This window comes from Echinops telfairi, unplaced genomic scaffold (genome assembly GCF_000313985.2).
Source record: "Echinops telfairi isolate 266 unplaced genomic scaffold, ASM31398v2 ScPeMD7_1;HRSCAF=3_0, whole genome shotgun sequence".
NCBI lineage: Eukaryota > Metazoa > Chordata > Mammalia > Afrosoricida > Tenrecidae > Echinops > Echinops telfairi.
The window spans coordinates 39,173,030-39,190,316 of NW_022103896.1; the positions used below are offsets into that span (position 1 = coordinate 39,173,030).

The window sequence follows — 17,287 nt, forward strand, 5'->3', positions numbered from 1 at the left end:
AAAGGGGCAGTTGCACTCTGTCCCATGGAGTTGCTATGAGTCAGAATTGATTCTACGGCCGTGAGTTTGGGTTTATACCACATGGTGTGCTCTCAAAATCCCAAACAAAGTCATCACGCCGACTCTAATAGGGCAGAGGAGAGCTGCCCTTTGGGGACTTCTTACGTGCTGTGTGAAAAACCTCCATTTTGACTGACAGTGACCCCAGAGAACAGATCTGAGACTTTAACTCTTTATGGGAGTAGAAAGCCTCATCTTTCTCCTGTGGAGTGGCTGGTGTTTTCAAACTGCTAACCTGTGGTTAGTAGTCCAGTGCATTACCACCACACCACCCGAGATTCTGGTACATGACATGTAAGAGTATTTAAAATTTAAGACCTGTGACAGTCTTTGAATAGCTAAGTCAAGAGGCAGGTCAAACTGCCTCCTTTTGTCAGATGTGTACGAGTCCTTTAAAACAGGCATTATGCACACCCAGCAATGATTGATGCAGGGCTGAACTGGATTCCATTGTAGCTCTATTGGCAGCATTTTGTTTTAGGTTCTGTTTCTACTTTAAAGGGTACAAGGACACTTCAAAACCTGGGGTGCTCAGCATCACAAAGTGGCTGATGCAGGGACCAAATTCAACTTTTTTCTTCTCACGTCTGCTTCTGCTTTTAAGTCATAACCCTTATACTAACTGCAACCATTTGCTGAAGTTATGCCAAGACAAGTCTGGGAAAGTCCAGACTATGCTTAGACAAGTCCAGGTAAGCCCAGGGAGGGTCAGAGAAACAATCTCTAGAAGAATGTGATTTTGTCTAGGCAAGTCCAGGTAAGGCCAGCCATCAGGTTTTTGCTAAAAGTTCCCACATTTTGACTTTCAGTCTCTATCCTCAGTTCCAGCAAGCTAGAGCACTTTTTAACTGTCTGGTTGCTCTGTGCTACCCTGGTCTGCAAATCATATGCACCCATTAAAAATAACATTTCAGACATGTTTAAATAGCCTGAGAAGATACTTGTTATATAGTATTCAGGGAACAAAATAGGCTGAAAAAACTAACGATCATCAGATTTCATTGGATAAAACAAGATATGTAATGAAATCTCTCTGCCTTATATATAATTGCCTTATATGTATGTAAAAGGTGGGCAATGGATGTTAACTATACCATGGCCTGCCCAAAGGAGAATAGCTAGAGTAGTTTTTAGAAGGATGGTGTGGTAGTTACATTATCTGTCAACTTGAGGGTATTAACAGTGAAGGGGTGGAGTTTAGTCTCTCAATCAGGTCGCAGCTTGATTGGAGGGCGACAGAGATAAATGACTCTCTTTCTCCCTGGTGATCAGGCCAGTATGCTGCTGTCTGAGCTAGTCTTTTGCCTAAACCACGTGCTGCACTACCTGTGTGCCGAGCCACCCCGTGGATCATGTCGCCCTGCCCGTGCATCACTTGAGCTGGTGGCTCCAACGAGACCTGCTTCCTTGTGCTCCTGAGCTACTGGCCTCTGCTACATCTCAACTTCTCATCTTCTGCTGTTGCTGCCCCACCCTGCCATGTCTGCTGCCTGTGGGTTGACTCTGTCTTGCCTGGGTGCAGGTTCCTCTTGAATTGAAGGACCTTCAGTATACTTGGAGGTTCCCCCGCCCCCTGAAAAAAAAACCACAATGGAATTTCCCCCCCAAAGTTATATATTAAAAATTTTAAAATAAAGCAACCGTATCACCTTCAAAGTACTCTCCATTACACTTAATGCATTTGGCAAATCCGCGATTCCATTCTTGAAAACATTTTTCAAACTCATCTATTTGGATGGCTGATAGCACCTCCCTTGTTTTTTACTTCACCTCTTCGAAGTGGTAAGTCACTATCCTTTCATGCCCATCTTCATTAGCAGAAACAAAAAGAAGTTGCATGGAGCGAGGTCAGGTGAGTAAGGTATGTGGGGCAAGAGAGGCATGCTTGTTTTTGCCAAAAACTGATGCACTGAGATGGCTGTGTGAGCAGATGCATTGTTGTGGTGGCAAAACCAGTCCCCTGTCTGCCACAAATCAGGCCTTTTTGGTCACACACTGTTATGCTATCTTTTCATAACCTCTAAATATAAAGCTTGATTAATGATCTGATCTAGAAGAACAAACTACAAATACACTATGAGGCAACATTTTCGTCCATTTGGGAAGTTGACGGATATCTAGAATGTTTGTCATCAATTGACATTGCACCTTTTTTGAAATGAGAAAACCACTTGTACACATATCGCTGTCCTTGTAAGCTGTGTTCAACATCACAACAGTTTCTGTTGCATTTTTCCTGAGCAGGAAACAAGACTTCACAGCCGCATGCTGTTCTCTTAAATCAGTCATCACAAAAAACGAGGTTTGAGTGAAACTACTTTTATGAAAAAATTCACTGTGACCAGAAAGAAGCTTCCCAGGTGACGCCACTGGGTGCCACTAAATAACTCAGCGAGTTGCTTGATACTCACCCTGGCGGGAAAAATGTGTTCTATGAAAGCTCTGCTCAGCAGAGCTAATTTCCATTCTTTTTTGGGGGGTGGGTAACCCCTTTATGTTAATTGTTCCATGAAAATGAGTTGAACTGAGCCATCTATACTGCTGTGTGGACTAATTAGCAGCTGCATTCCTTTTCGCTATATAAACTTATCCTTTTATATATATGTAATCATAAATGTCCTAGCTTTGTTTTTCTAGAGAACCCTGCCTAACACAGATGGAAAGACTTCATCTCAGGAATTCTGGGCATGCTCTCGGGACAGAGAAGTCCCTGAAGAAAGAACCTTGCCAAGTAACGAGTCATCAAAAAAGAGGAAACCCTCAGTGAGATGGATTGGCACAACGTTCTGCAACAATGGGCTCAAACAAAACAATGATAGCAAGGGTGGTGCATCCTCAGGAATGTTTCATTCCATTGTGTGTAGTCACTATTAGTAGGAACAGATACGATGGCAACAGATACGACACCACCAATAACATCAAACCCATTTCTCCAGGGAGGGTCCTACCCATCTACCTTCTCACACATGTTCTAGCAATCACATCAGGGACTGAAGGAACTAGAAAAACTTCTGACTAGAGTTATGGTAGGCAGGGTTTGGTCACTGGATCAGCAACGTCAACTATATCCAAACCAAACGTATTGGCATCAAATTGATTGCAACTCACAGGGACCTTATATGACAGAGCAGTACTGCTTGTTAGGGTTTCCAAGACTTTCAATCTTTATGGGGACAGATTGCTTTGTTTTTCTCCATTGGAAGGACTGGTGGACTTGAACCACTGACCTTGTGGTTAGACGCTCAATGTGTAGCCCACAATGCAACCAGGGCTCTTTCATTACCTGGGGATGTTAGAAACTTTTTAGGCCACGGGCCACACCCCAGACCTACCGACTCCAGAGGAGGGATCCAGAAATCTAGGTTAGAAACAGCCCTTAAGGGGATTCTGATGGACATTATTATTTGAGACTCACTGGTCTAGAAAGAAGGACATTAAAAGGAGGCATATCCGTCCTCATTGTCTTTCTGGAGGACTGTCATACAGAGGAGAGCTGACCTGTAGAGTCCTCACAAGTGATTGTGAACTTGTTGTGTGTGCCTCGCCCATTTTGGGAATGATAAAAGCTGCCTGAATGGTGACAATATTGGGCTCCTCATGAGGGGAAAAGACCCTCAGCTGGAAGCAACCACAGATAGGAAGGGGTGTCCTCTGAAAGAGGGAGCCTCTCATCACCTGAGTACACACACATTCTCAAACCGAGAGTGATGGACCATTTCTCAGGCGCACTGGTGAATGGTAAGGTAGACAGAGCAGGCATTCTTTGAAAGCTCAAACCAGAGTGCTGACACTCACTAAGAGCACATCCACATCAGGGAGTTCCGAAGGCTGATGGGAGTCAGTGAGAGCTCTGTGAGGACATTGAGGGCCAAAGCTTAGCGCTCACCCTAGTGAGGCGGGCTCCTCATGAAGCCTTCGGTAAAACGCCCCCTTCCTGTATTTGCGTCTTTGTTTGTACTTTACTTCTTAGTTGGAATGTTCATTCTTAATCCAAAGTCTAAGCATTTTCCAAAGCCAGCCATAGTCATGCCCTGTGTGTGGAAAGTCTCCCAAATTCCCTTCACACTTAATGTCAATCGTGTGTACTGGGTTATACACGTTTCAAGTTTACGAGAAGAGATTACGCCACATAGCTGGTCTCTTCCATTTCACCCTGCTCCACTGGTAGACCCGCTGCCATTGACTCAACTCATGGTGTCCCGTGGGCATCGGAGAAGCACTGTGCTCCACAGAATTCGCAGTGACTGATTTTCAGGAATCAGATTGTCAGGCCTTGGTTGTGAAGAATAAGTTCACACTGTCACTCTGTTGGTAAGTAAGGGGCCTTGTCCCACTGTAAGCAGTAAATCAATAACTGTGTGTGTGTGTGTGTGTCAGTTTGTGCGGAAGCCCCTTCTTTTTCTGGGACGGCTAGGCTGTAGTTTCCCTTTCTCTTCTGCTGCTTATCATAATGAGAACATGAAGGCCAGCTTCCTGGTTAGATGCAGACCAAGGATTGTTAGGGTCCTCCTGCTCAGTCCCCGACTGCACACCTTGCTCATTCCAGGCACACAGCAATGCCAGAGCCTCTGCTCCCTGATCAGGCAAGCTGCCCTTTCCAGGCCCCAAGGGACCTCTCTATCTTGTCCTCAGTTCTAAGTTCTGGACAGACAGTTTCATGCAGATAGGTATATGAAAACTCTGATGGCAAATCCAGTTATTCTGTGTGCCGTGAAGCCAGTGTTCAGATTTTAACACTTCCTTTCCCCACCCCCTTCTATTCCTGTCATGCTCCACGCTTCAAAACATATTTTTAAAACCACACTTTCACATCTTAAGAACACACACAAAAAAGTGTCAGAGACTCCCCCACCCCACTTTGCCGTCTTAGAACTTCAAAAACAGCCAAAAGGAAGTTTTATAAAATACGTAAAAATATGTGCTGAGAGTTGGGGTTTTATATGCCAAGCACTAGACTGCAGTGCACTTTTACTGGCGTTCACATTAACTCCTAAGCAAAGGCAAGCTTGCCAGAGAGCCGGGCCCAGTGGAGAGCACAGCCACGTTGCCCCCTACATTACCCTCCAGTGTCTGAGCAGCAGCCCCTGCTCACCCACAGGCGGCTCTGCAGGGGCCCCACTGTCCTTGGCTTCTTTGCTTTTCTAATAAAGGCCCTTTCTCCAGCTCACAGCTCATTAGCACCTCCATCAGAAGGTAGGTGGTGACAGGGAGAAGAGGTGAGTCTGACAGTAAATTTTACTGCTCGTTAGCAGCTCTTGTAAAAGACCTGGGCTGGGGCTTTGAGATCATCATCATCATCATCATCCAAATCAACGACCATCACACATGATAGGATCTATGGCAGAACCACAGTGAGTGTTTTACATTATTATGAATTATCTCCACTTCTCAAGTTTTCTCTGTAGATATCTGGGCTCTGAAGACCCAGAAACTTACCTGCTTCTGCACGCCACTCAGCTGCTGGACCTTGATGATGAGTGAAGCAGTTCGACCCTTGTACTGGATTGTTCTAATGAAAGTCCCGGCATGGTCCACACTGAAGGGTTCCGACCAACGCCAATTGCCCCAGCCTTCAATACAGATGTGCAACAGCTGGACATGAGAGAGAGAGAGAGAGAGAGAGAGAGAAAACACCAAGGATCATCAGGATGCCAACAAAAATTTAGTCCTAAAATGAAGCCTCATTGCTGGAAAACCTTCCTATTTATAATATTTAGCATCTGTTTTCCTTCTAACCTGCATTATTCATCCACTTCCAGCTTACTCACCAGGCTAAGAATAGCAAATATGCCACAAGGAGTCAACGTGGTTTTCCAGATCATATTTTAACCCTTCTGGAAAAGGATTGTCCTGTCAAGTGTTAGAAGACCTGCTGCACATTCGAGAAAAGACCACTCCATTCATCTGCAGGCCAAGAAGGGGGACACGTGAGATCCAAGGGCCTGGCTGGGGCTCACGGTGCAGTGCTCTTTAGGGCCAGACAGGAGTTAAAGAGAAAACTGGTTTGTGGCATTACTTCTGACCCTACATGGCCAGCCCTTGAGTTTTCTTTAGGTAAAGAACAAAATAGCAATTGGAAAATGCAGTTCATTTACGATACTTTCTTTCTGAGAAGATCATGCGGAGGAAGTAAATCAGAAACACATCTTTGTGAACACAACTTTTTGAATATAATAGGAAATGTCTTTCCATTTCCTACCTTATTTTGGGGTGGGGTGGGGTTGTATGTATGCATTTTTTACCAGATGAGTCTCCTTTTCTTTTCTTTTTATTTAGTTTTATTTTATTTTTTATATTGTGTTACCACTTTTGGTTACATTTGGATTTCTCTTCTGATGATTCAAATAGTTTTCCCACTTCTACCCACTCACTGTAGCTAAGAAAATCAGTTTAACAAGTGTTCTAAGCAAACATACTAATTAGTGCTTCTTTAGGGTACATATTTAAGATAAATACCATTCTTATTCTGTATCATCAGTAAGGAGCCCTGGTGCCACAGTGGGTTACATGTTGAGTTAATCGCAAAGTTAGCAGTTTGAAACCACCAGCTGCTCCAAAGGGGAGAGATGAGGCTTTCCATTCCCATAAAGAGTTACAACCTGGGAAACCCACAGGAGCAGTTCTACCCTGTCCTATAGGGTTGCTATGAGTCACAATCAATTTGATGGCAATGAGTTTGGATTTTTTTAGTTAGATTGTCGGTAATTATAAGGATGTAAAAAACAAGCATTTTAGGGAAATATGTATATGATACACAATGTAATTCTTTGATGGAATACATGCTTTTCAAAGGCGAAATTTCATGAAACATTTTCCCAATTAAGAGTGTGAATACAATTTTGAAAACATTCTTTTAGAGCTAAAAAAAAATCACACTCACTGTCATTGACTTGATTACAACTCATAGTGCCCCCTCAACAGGGTTTCCAAGGAGGTAGGTTTATATGGGAGCCACAGTTTCATTTTTCTCCTGTAGAGTGGATGGTGGGCTTGAACTACTGCTCTTGTAGTTAATGGTCGAATGCTTAATTGAGAGCATCACCAGGGCTCAAATACAAGAGCGGATAGCTCTTTAAAGAAACACTGTAAGGGTTTTCTAGAGTTAGCATTAGTTACCAGTCCTGGTTGCTATTATGCTGCTTCTAACTCATGGCAACCCAATGGGCATCAGAGTACAGGTGCTTTCAATGGTCTAGTTCTCTGAAATGTTGAGCCTTTCTTCCAGAGAGCCTCTGGATAGACTCAAATCCCGAACCTTTCATTGGGCAGCTGTTAACTGTGAGCAGCCCGCAGTGATTTTACTTGCAGTAGCAGGGCCCTATTGAAGCATTCCAGCTTTTAAAATTGGCCAGGGCCCTTTGGTTATCACAACGTTTTTGGAGGCTAAACATTAAGGCAGCCTTCTTTTTTGGGTTTAGAGTACTTAAATACAATATTTTTAAAATCTCTTAAACTTCCTGCTTTTAGTATGACCCTGCTATGGCTTTTCCCAACCACCAGCGATCTCAGGAAATTAAAATGCATCATTCATATGACTTCTGAAACCAGAAGGCTAACAGCAAACAAAATAAAACCAGAGAATACAAACTCTGGACCACGAATACCTTTAGGGAAAATATGGTCTGATGTACATTCTACAACATAAAAGTACTAGTGTATCTTTGATGTTTAAGTATTAGTTACAAGAAAAAAAATTAAAACAATAGTAGTGTTTGGAAGAGTTTCTTTCCTTTCTTGTTTTTTAATAGCATCCATTGACACTAAAACTCAGGAAACACACACAAAACTAAAAGAAAAAAGAAGGTTGTTTTATTTGGGGAAACCGGCAGGTAGAAGTGAAAAAATCATATAAGACAAGTTCTTAAGGCCAAGCTCAACTAGACTTTCTCCTGAAAATTCCATGGCGTCTGAAGAAAGGGCCAACAGACACACATGTAGCTCTAACCGAGGAGTGTGCCCAAGGTGCCCACTCTACGTGCAGAGCTTTTAACAAGTGAATGTCACCAAGAAATATGCTGCCAGCTTTCACTTGGCAGTTATGTGCTCCCAGAATAATGGCACAGATATTTTCTTTGAATTATAAAAAAAGCAAGATGTATTTGGACTTTGTTCACACAGAAAAGCTAAGGGGGTGGGGGTCACCTAGAACGCTTATGGCCACATGTGATGTCAGTTGAATATTTGGCGTGTTTGGCCTACTATTAAAAAGCGTCTAAATGTCATTGGCAATTAGACCTACACAATTTACTAGGTGAAGAAATCGACAAAAAGGAACTCAGGAAGCTCACGAGTGCGCTAGTTCTCCCACTCAGCAGCATGTCCAACAACTGTGTGCCGGGTCTGGGGTGTGGGCCGTGCTCAGGTACCTGTGGTCACCAAGGTAGGACGGGAGGTTCTGGTCACTCCATGCCATTGCTGCGTACCCTAGCAGTCCTTGACTTACGGTGCGGGTGCATGACCATGCCACTCTCATTAAGTCAACTAAGATGTAAGTCAAATACGTCTTTTTAAAAATGTTTTCATTATTCCTGTTTTTTAATTTCAGTGCCTATAAAATCTGATCTTGTCTTTGGGGGCTGGAATATAAACTGACAGATATATTTTAACATTCAAAAATAATATGTAGTACATACTATTAAAAATAAGATATGCAAAACAAAAACAAACAATAAACAAATTACTCAGAGCATTTTAAGCAAAACGTAACATAACTAGAATATGTTTCAAGCTGGGGACAGCTCCTACGGAGAAGTCTCCATTTCCTAACAAATATTCAAACACCTACTTTTAGTTCAGTTAGTTGGGTCTCAGACGATGGGTAGTATTTCAACTAGCAAAGATGAGAGTTCATTTCCACGCCAAAAGAACCAGAGGAGAAGTGAGGGCAGAAGGCATGCATGATAAGCTAATAGTCTTGACTGGCTGGTACGGGAACATGAAAGAAGGAGTGGGGGGTAAGGTCAGACAGGTAAATCTAAATTCAACTCAGTAGAGTTGAACATGTAGAAGACAGAATAAATGAATTAAAAGACAAAAATAACTGAACTTACCAAGTCTCAAGAGAAATGAGCAAAAACCAAGGGACTGCAAAAAACAAAAAAACAAAGAAAGTATGGGATTCAATTAACAAATGGAACATTAGAATCCTGGAAGCCCAGAGCATCATGACAACGACATAGAAACACTTTTCCAAGAGAAAAATCAGAGACAATTTCCCAGACCTAAATAGAGAACCAGCCAGCCAATACAGGAAGTTACCTCAACCCGAATTAGAAGACGCAAATAAGTTCAATTACTGGCTATACCTTAATAAAATCCTTGAAAATGAAAGTCAAAGAGACAATTCTGAAAACAGCAAGACTCGATAGAATACACTGAGGGTCTTTATATAAGAATCATACACATTTTCCCCCAGAAACTTGGGGCCAAAAAATGGGGCAACATATATAAAATACTGAATAAAAACAATTGCTCGCCAAGAATTTTTTACCCAGCAATGAAAGCTATTGTTCAAAATTGAGGGAAAAATCAAAACACTCTAAACAAAAAGATGTTTCTGGGATTTACCACCATACCATGCTTGCTTTCCAAAAATCAGAAAAAAACAAAACAAAACAAAAAAAAGAAAAGCAGTCAAAAAGCAAAATGAATGAAACTCTGTTTTCAGTAATAACCTTAAATATAAATATCCAAACACTCCATGCTAAAGAGAGATTGGCAGAATAGATTTTTAATATCATGATACATCTTTTTCTTATTTAGAAGAAACATACTTAGTGATAAAGACACATATATACAGAAAATGAAACAAGAGAAAAAAATAGTTCATACAACCCATAAACAAAAACGAGCACTGGTGGCTATGCTGAAAGCAGATAAAAGACTTTATATATATAAAAAAAACTATTACAAGAGACAAAGAACAGTGCATACTCATAAAACAGCTACAAAGCCAGAAGACATACAATTATATATACATATATGTTAGAAATAATATATGCATATTTAGCAATTGTAATGCTCCAAATACTAATACTAAAGGAGAAACAGCTAACTCCATAGTAGAGGATGTCAACACTACCACTTTCAATTATAGTTAGGGATCTAAAAACATTGCTAAAAACACTGAAAACAAATAAAGTGATCAAACAATGGAATCTAATGAACATACATAGAACATTCCATGCAACAATATTCTTCCCCAGCACATATTGATCATTTTCCAGAACAGATCATATGCTAGGACACCAAACAAGTCTCAACGCATTTTCAAAGGATTGAAACCCTACAAAGTGCCCTCTCTGACCATAATAGTATGAGGCAAGGATCGGTCACAGGGGGAAATGAAAAGTAAATAACATGCTACTAAAAACTATTGGGTCGAAGAATAAATCTAAAGTGAAGAGTTAAAAATAAACCCTGGAGTCCAATGCTTATGAAGACACATCAAAAGCCTTGGGGCGCAGTAAAAACAGCATGCAGGGGAATAGTCATAGTAATCAATGCCTACGTCTGAAAAAGGAGTACTGTAATCCAAAACCATTAACTTCAACTGGCAGCTTTAAAAAAATAGAAAGGAATACCAAAAGCAGCATAAAACTATAGTAAAAAGGAAATAAAGACCAGAGCGGAAACAAACAAACAATAAACAATAGAAAGAACAAGTAAACCAGAAACGGATTCTTTGAAAAGCTCAATGAAACAGACAAATCAGGCTAGATTGAGAAAAATCAAAAGAAGTAAATAACCAAGAAATTGGTGACATTACAACCAATGTAACAGAGGTAAAGATCCTAACTGATTGCTATGATCATTTATAATCCAACAAATTTGAAAATCTGGATGAAACTGACAAAGCCCTAGAAACACACTACTTATTTAACTAACACAAACGGAGGCTTTCATTGGCTGCCTACAGTCGACTCCGACTCACAGCAACCCTGCAGCACCGAGTCAACTGCCCCTGCCGTTTCTGAGACGTACCTCTTCATGGGAGTAGAGAGCTTCGTCTTTTTGCCTTGGAGCTGGTTGATGGCTTCAAACTGCTCCCCGGAGGTTAGCAGTTCATTGCATAACCACTACTCTCCCAGGACCCCTTACAAAGGTAGACATTTTAAATAGACTCATTACAAAAAGATAAACTGATGATGCCATTGAAAAAACCTGGTGACAAAAACTACCCTGGTCCCAGTGGCTACCCTGGAGAATTCGACCATGCATTCAAAGAGCTGACCCCAATCCTACAGTCTTCAAAACAGAGCAGACACACCATGGACCATTATATGGCAGTTCCTTAAACAAATGCAAATACAAAGACCTTATGATCCTACAGTCTCTCTGCTTCATGCATACCCTAAAGAAATAAAGAACAAAACACAAACACAGGCACACCTATGTTGACTGCAGCAATTTCTAGAATAGCAAAAAGACAGAAACAATAAAAACTCTTTACTACAGAGGAATGGATAAACAAACGCTGGTATAATCACACAATAGAGTATTATATATCCTTAAAAATAATGATGAATCTGTCAAATACCTCAAGACATGGACAAAATTAGAGAGAAGTATGCTTAGCTAAATCAGTTAATCTTATAAAGATAAATATTTTATGACACATTGTAAAAGAAAAAAATGGTTTTCACACCAGAGAAGACTTTAAAGACTACGGTGAACCAAGGGCGGGGTGGGGATTGGGTGAGTTGGCAGAGACAGAAGGGACAGGAAATTACAGGCGGAGGGAGGGAAGAAAAGAAAGAAAAAGATGAACAAAAAGGAACCACATCTATGCATGGTTTAATGGGATTTAAAAAAAATAGGCAAGAAAAGGAAGCAACCAGCAAACTTTCTCTAGGAAGCCAGCAAAACCATGAAACCTAACTCTACAGACTCCTTGCAAAAAAGAAAATTTATAAATCGACAGTCCCTTTGAACAGGGATGTAAGATTTTTAAACAAAATTCTAGCCCAAGCCACATTCGGTAACATATCAAAAATTGTATATTCGAGCAGGTTATGATCAAATTGAATTCCTATCAGGAGTACAAGGGGTTCAACATCAGAAAACCAATCCAGGAAATACATCATACATAAAAGGAAAAGAGTCATGATGATATCAATGGATGCAGTTAGCATAAAGTAAAATGACAACACACTTCATTGTCATCGAGTCAATTCTGGCTCAGAGTGCGCTCATAGCCGCCTTTCCCCTGCGGGGCAGCTGGTGTTTTCAAACTGCTGACCTTGTAGTTGGTAGCCCAATTAATACACATGTAGTATTTCCCTTATGACTGAGTAACATTGCATTGTATGTCTATTTACACTCACTGAATGATGGGCATTTAAATTATTCCCATCTTTTGACTATTGTGAATATTGCTGCAACAAACATTGGGCATATCCTTGTGGTTTTTTGGTAATATTTTATTTTACTGTTAAGAATATACAAGGCAGAATATAGACCAGGTCAACATTCTTCTCTGTGTATAATTTGTGAGACTGTTTAACATATTTTGAGTTTTGCAGACACTATCATCCTCTTCTGAGTTGTTCCTCTCCATTATAATGACATCAAATACTGACACAAACTCCATGAATGAACTTTGCAAACATTAAGTGGAATTTGAAATAGGTCAGTCCCATTGATATAAAAAAGGTGAAAACACAGACGAGCATTTATTCCTGGTTTCCAGGGGCGGGAAGGAGTCATTACTTAAGTGGTGAGATCAACTTGAAAAAGATAACAGCACAATGTAGGTCATGAAACTGTACATGCAAAAAGGCCTAAATGGTTGAACTGGCACACAGCTTGCTATCGATCTATTCACCCAAACAAAACAAGGCTATCCCTTTGGTCGAAATCCCAAAGTACTTCTACGTTTTGTAACAGATTGGGAAATTTTCTTTCACCTCTTTTCTGTTAATGGTTTTCCTCCACCAACACACTTCCTCCATCACCTTTTCAATTTAGGCTTTTCATTTTCTTTGGCTGATTTAGTTTGTGTCCAATATTTTCCATCGGGAGAGAAAAGGCAAATAGGAATCACTCTGTTGTCTAACTTCCCAACGGGAACAGAAGCTAAGGCAAACACTAACCACTAAGGCAGGTTGTGGAGTGGCCACACTCATTGGGAGGCACCCAAGGGACATTTTATTTTTTCCAGGAGACCCACCAGTGCTATGCTGGCAACATACTAAAGTGAAATAAGACTGAATTACTAACCAGGGGGCTGGGGATTAACTCTGTAGGCCACCCACAGTCATGTCCAAAGACGGAATTCCTGGAATGATAGACTGGGAAAGAAAAACAGTATGGAATCTAAGGACATGGGGGTACACCCAGGAAGAGAAGGAGTATGACTAGACACATATTTAAAATTGCATTTAAAAATATAAATGATGAAGGGATCACATTTCTATAAAAGTAAATTATTTTAACTGATTTTATAAGTAGATTATTCCTACCTCAATAACTAAAAATTAAAAATGAACCTTCAGTGTCATTTGTGTCTTAAAATTTTTTTACTAAAAATGAAGAGCTGATGCCAAAGGGCTGAAGTGGAGAGGAAATGTTGTGAGGATGAGGGCAACGGATGTACAAATGTGCTTTACACAACTGATGTATGTATGGATTGTGATGAGAGTTATATGAGCGACCAATAAAACGATTAAAAAATTATTCTACTAATAACAATAATCTGTTATTATTAATCTGTACTAATCTGTGAAAATTATAAAAAGAAACAGAAAACTTAAATTCCCAATCCTTTGTATTCAATGTAAAAAATCTTATATGTTCTTAAAAATTATTAAGAAATCTTAGTGAAATAAACCATTGAATTTATTTATATAGAATATTAAAATATATGCCATATTTCTTTTTAAACTTCTAGAATCTTATTATTCACCAAGATTAAAACACATAGCAGGCACTTGATAAATATTTATTGAATAAGTAAGTAGAGACGAAAGAAAAGCAAATAAAAGTACACACTAAAACGTGTAGTGGTGATGGATGCGCATAAAATAGTACTGTGAGATGAGTATTAAATTGAAATATTGAATAGGCCTTCAATACACGAGATTTGTTGTAAGTGGGTAACAACATGAGTTTAAACTGTAAATGAGTCAATCGATTCATAATTCAGACATTATAATACTGATTGATCAAGTAAATGCAAACTGATATGTGAGCACCATGAGTGACAAAAACAACCCCCAAATATGTCCAAAATAATATTCTCTAGCAGACAAATTAAACAGAAGAAAGTTATATCAACTTGTTTGGAATGCGTGAGTTCTAATGGAACTGGCAGTATACACCACTAAATTAGCGTGGGGGGAAAAAAGAAAGATATTATTACTCATTATTGCTTTTTGGAGAGAGGAAGTGGTTGGATCTGGAATGTCTAGAGTGCCTGAACGAATGCTGAAGTCGGAGGAGAAAGACGTTAGGGTAATAATGGCTAATGGTTGGTGTCATCATGGCTTAACACTGGCATCATTATCATCTTATATATTGCTTCATATTTATAGATGCAATCTCATTCTAATAAAATGATAAAGTAGATCTAAGTAAAGGTAAATCATTTTCTACTTGTGACCTTGGACTTTGGCGCAGTTTACTCCGGTAGGAAAAAGAGGAAGTAACAGACACTACACTCTGAAAGCCCTTTCTGATCTCATCCAGGCTTCCTCGTCACCAGACAGTTCACTCTTCAACAAGCCTGGCTCTGGCAGGTTTCCCTTAGCGGGGGAGTTTGTGTTCCGTGAAGGTCACACACTGTGAGATCAGCACAGAGCATCCGACTGCAGAGGAGGTAGAGCAGGCATGTTCAAAACGATTGGTTAGGACAAACATGGGAGCCACAGGCAAACCTTGTGGCCGGGTCTTTAGTTTCAGACACTCAAAGATGGATTAATTCTACATCAGAACGGATCCTAAGGAAAACATTCTAGATGTGCACAAAGATTTAAATAGATTTCTAGTTAGGTACCACTCTCTTAACAATGAAAGTCTGGCAATGAATAGGAAATTCATCAAGTAAAATACGGTCAAAATTTCAACAACTATAACTTACCTACAACTAGTTGACAGCCAATCATTTCAAGAGAGCATATGAGCAGGTACCAATGATACTGAAGGAAGAAGTCCAAGCTGCATCGAAAGCATTAGCTAAAAATAAGGCTCCAGAAATCGATAGAACCAATGGATATGTTTCAACAAGCTGATCGATCATACAACAAATGTGGTTGAGTCCATTGACAGAGGTCCCGGCCCGATTCAGAAGAGGATGTGGAACAAGGGATATCACTGCTGATGTCTGATGGATTTTGAGTGAAAACACAGAATACCAGAAAGATGTTTATTTGTGTTTGATTGGCTACCAAGGCATTTGACAATGTGGATCATAACAAACTGGATAACCTTGGGAAGAATGGGAATCCCAGGACACTTCATTGTGCTCATGTGGAACCTATACATGGATGGAGGGGCAGTTGTGAAGAGAACAAGAGAATACTGCCTTGTTTTAACATCAGGAAAAGTTAAGTGACCAGGTTGTTTCCTCCCGCTAAACTTATTCAGTCTGTATCCTGAACGAATAATCAGAGAAGCTGGATTATATGAAGACAAGGATTGGAGGAAGGCTTATTGACAATCTTTGACATACAGACGACAAAACCTTGCTTGCTACACGTGAGGATTTGAAGCACTTGCTGATGAAGATCAAGGACTACAGCCTTCAGTATGGACTACAACTCAAACATAAAACAAAACAAAACAAAAATATCCTCACAAATGGACCAGTAGATAACATTATGATACATAAAGATTGAAGTTGTCGAAGATTTTGTCTTGCTTGGATCCACATCCAATGCTATTAGAAGCAACAGTCAAGAGATAAAAAGATGCATTGTATTAGATAAATCGACTGTCCAAAACTCCATTAAAGTCCTGAATAGAAGGACACTCCTTTGAGGACTAATTATACCTGATCCAAGCCATTGTGTTTTCAATTGCCACATATGCTTGTGAAAGTTGGACACCGAATAAGGCAGGTGGAAGAAAAATCAAAGCATTTGAACTATGGTGTAGGCAAAGAATATTCATAGTCCTGTGGACTGCCAAGAGAACAAACATGTCTGTTTGTTCTTGGAGGAAGTACAGCCAGAATGCTCCTTAGAGGCAAAGATGGTGAGACTTGGTCTCATGTACTTTGGACATATTATCAGGAGAGACCGGTCCTTGGAAAAGGACATCACGCTTGGTAAAGTGGAAGTACATCCCCAAAGAGGAAGACCCTTGACTAGAAGGTCTGACACCGTGGCTACAACAATGGGCTCAAACATACGAACAAGAGTGAGGATGGAGCAGGACCAGGTGATGCCTTGTTCTAAATGAACTCAACAGCAGTTAACAACAGCACTAATTTGACACTATACGCCAAGGAGTTTCCAGTGGTGCAGACAGCAACATTCTCAACTACTAATGGAAAGGCGGGTAGTTCAAACACACCCAGAGTTGCCTTGGATGAAAGGTCTATCAATCTGCTTCCGTTAGGTCACAGTCTTGACCTAACACAGGGCACAGCTCTTCTCTGCCACACACAGGGCTGACTTACATCAAGATCGACTTGATAGCACCTGGCTTGGTTTACATGCTAAGCACTGGCTAAGTGCTGTACATACGGTTTTATTTTATTTCCTAAAAATAAAAATTGCATCAAACAATCTTAAAATGAATGGTTTGCTCCATTTTATAGATTAAAACAAATCAAATAGGGTATAGAGAGGTTGACTGCTCAGGGAACAGTGTTGGAGGGTTGGGAGAAGTAGGTTGAATATGGTGTACACACTTACACTAGAGAGTCTTTTGTTTCTGGAGAGTCATTAAACCACTGAAATATTACAACATGGAAAAGAGTTAACAACATCTACATGGACAATTCTACAAGGGACAATATCTACAATTATAATACCTGCAAAAGGCACAGTACAAAAAAGTATGTATGGATAGTATTTTGTAAAATAAAGAAACAAAATGTACATAGACTGATTCTTAAGGAAGGAAAAGAGAAAGAAGACATTCATAGATGTTAACTCAGCATTGTGTGATCCAAGGACTGTAAATTGTAAAATCTAAATCCAAAGGAGGAAATGATATCAGAGCTTAAATTATGAACACGAGGTTTGCAGAAGGCTATGGATGACAGTGTGTGTTAGTCCGG

At 40.2% G+C, this 17,287-nt stretch overlaps 1 protein-coding gene across 1 annotated transcript in view; it reads right to left on the bottom strand.

Moving 5' to 3' along the window:
- The window catches only part of VPS13B (vacuolar protein sorting 13 homolog B), an 809,204-nt gene that overhangs the window by 59,543 nt on the left and 732,374 nt on the right, over positions 1-17,287 (bottom strand). Inside the window, exon 42 of the mRNA XM_004697697.2 lies at positions 5,497-5,652. Within this exon, the coding sequence (XP_004697754.1) occupies positions 5,497-5,652 (156 nt within the window). The remainder of the gene's footprint in view (positions 1-5,496; positions 5,653-17,287) is intronic.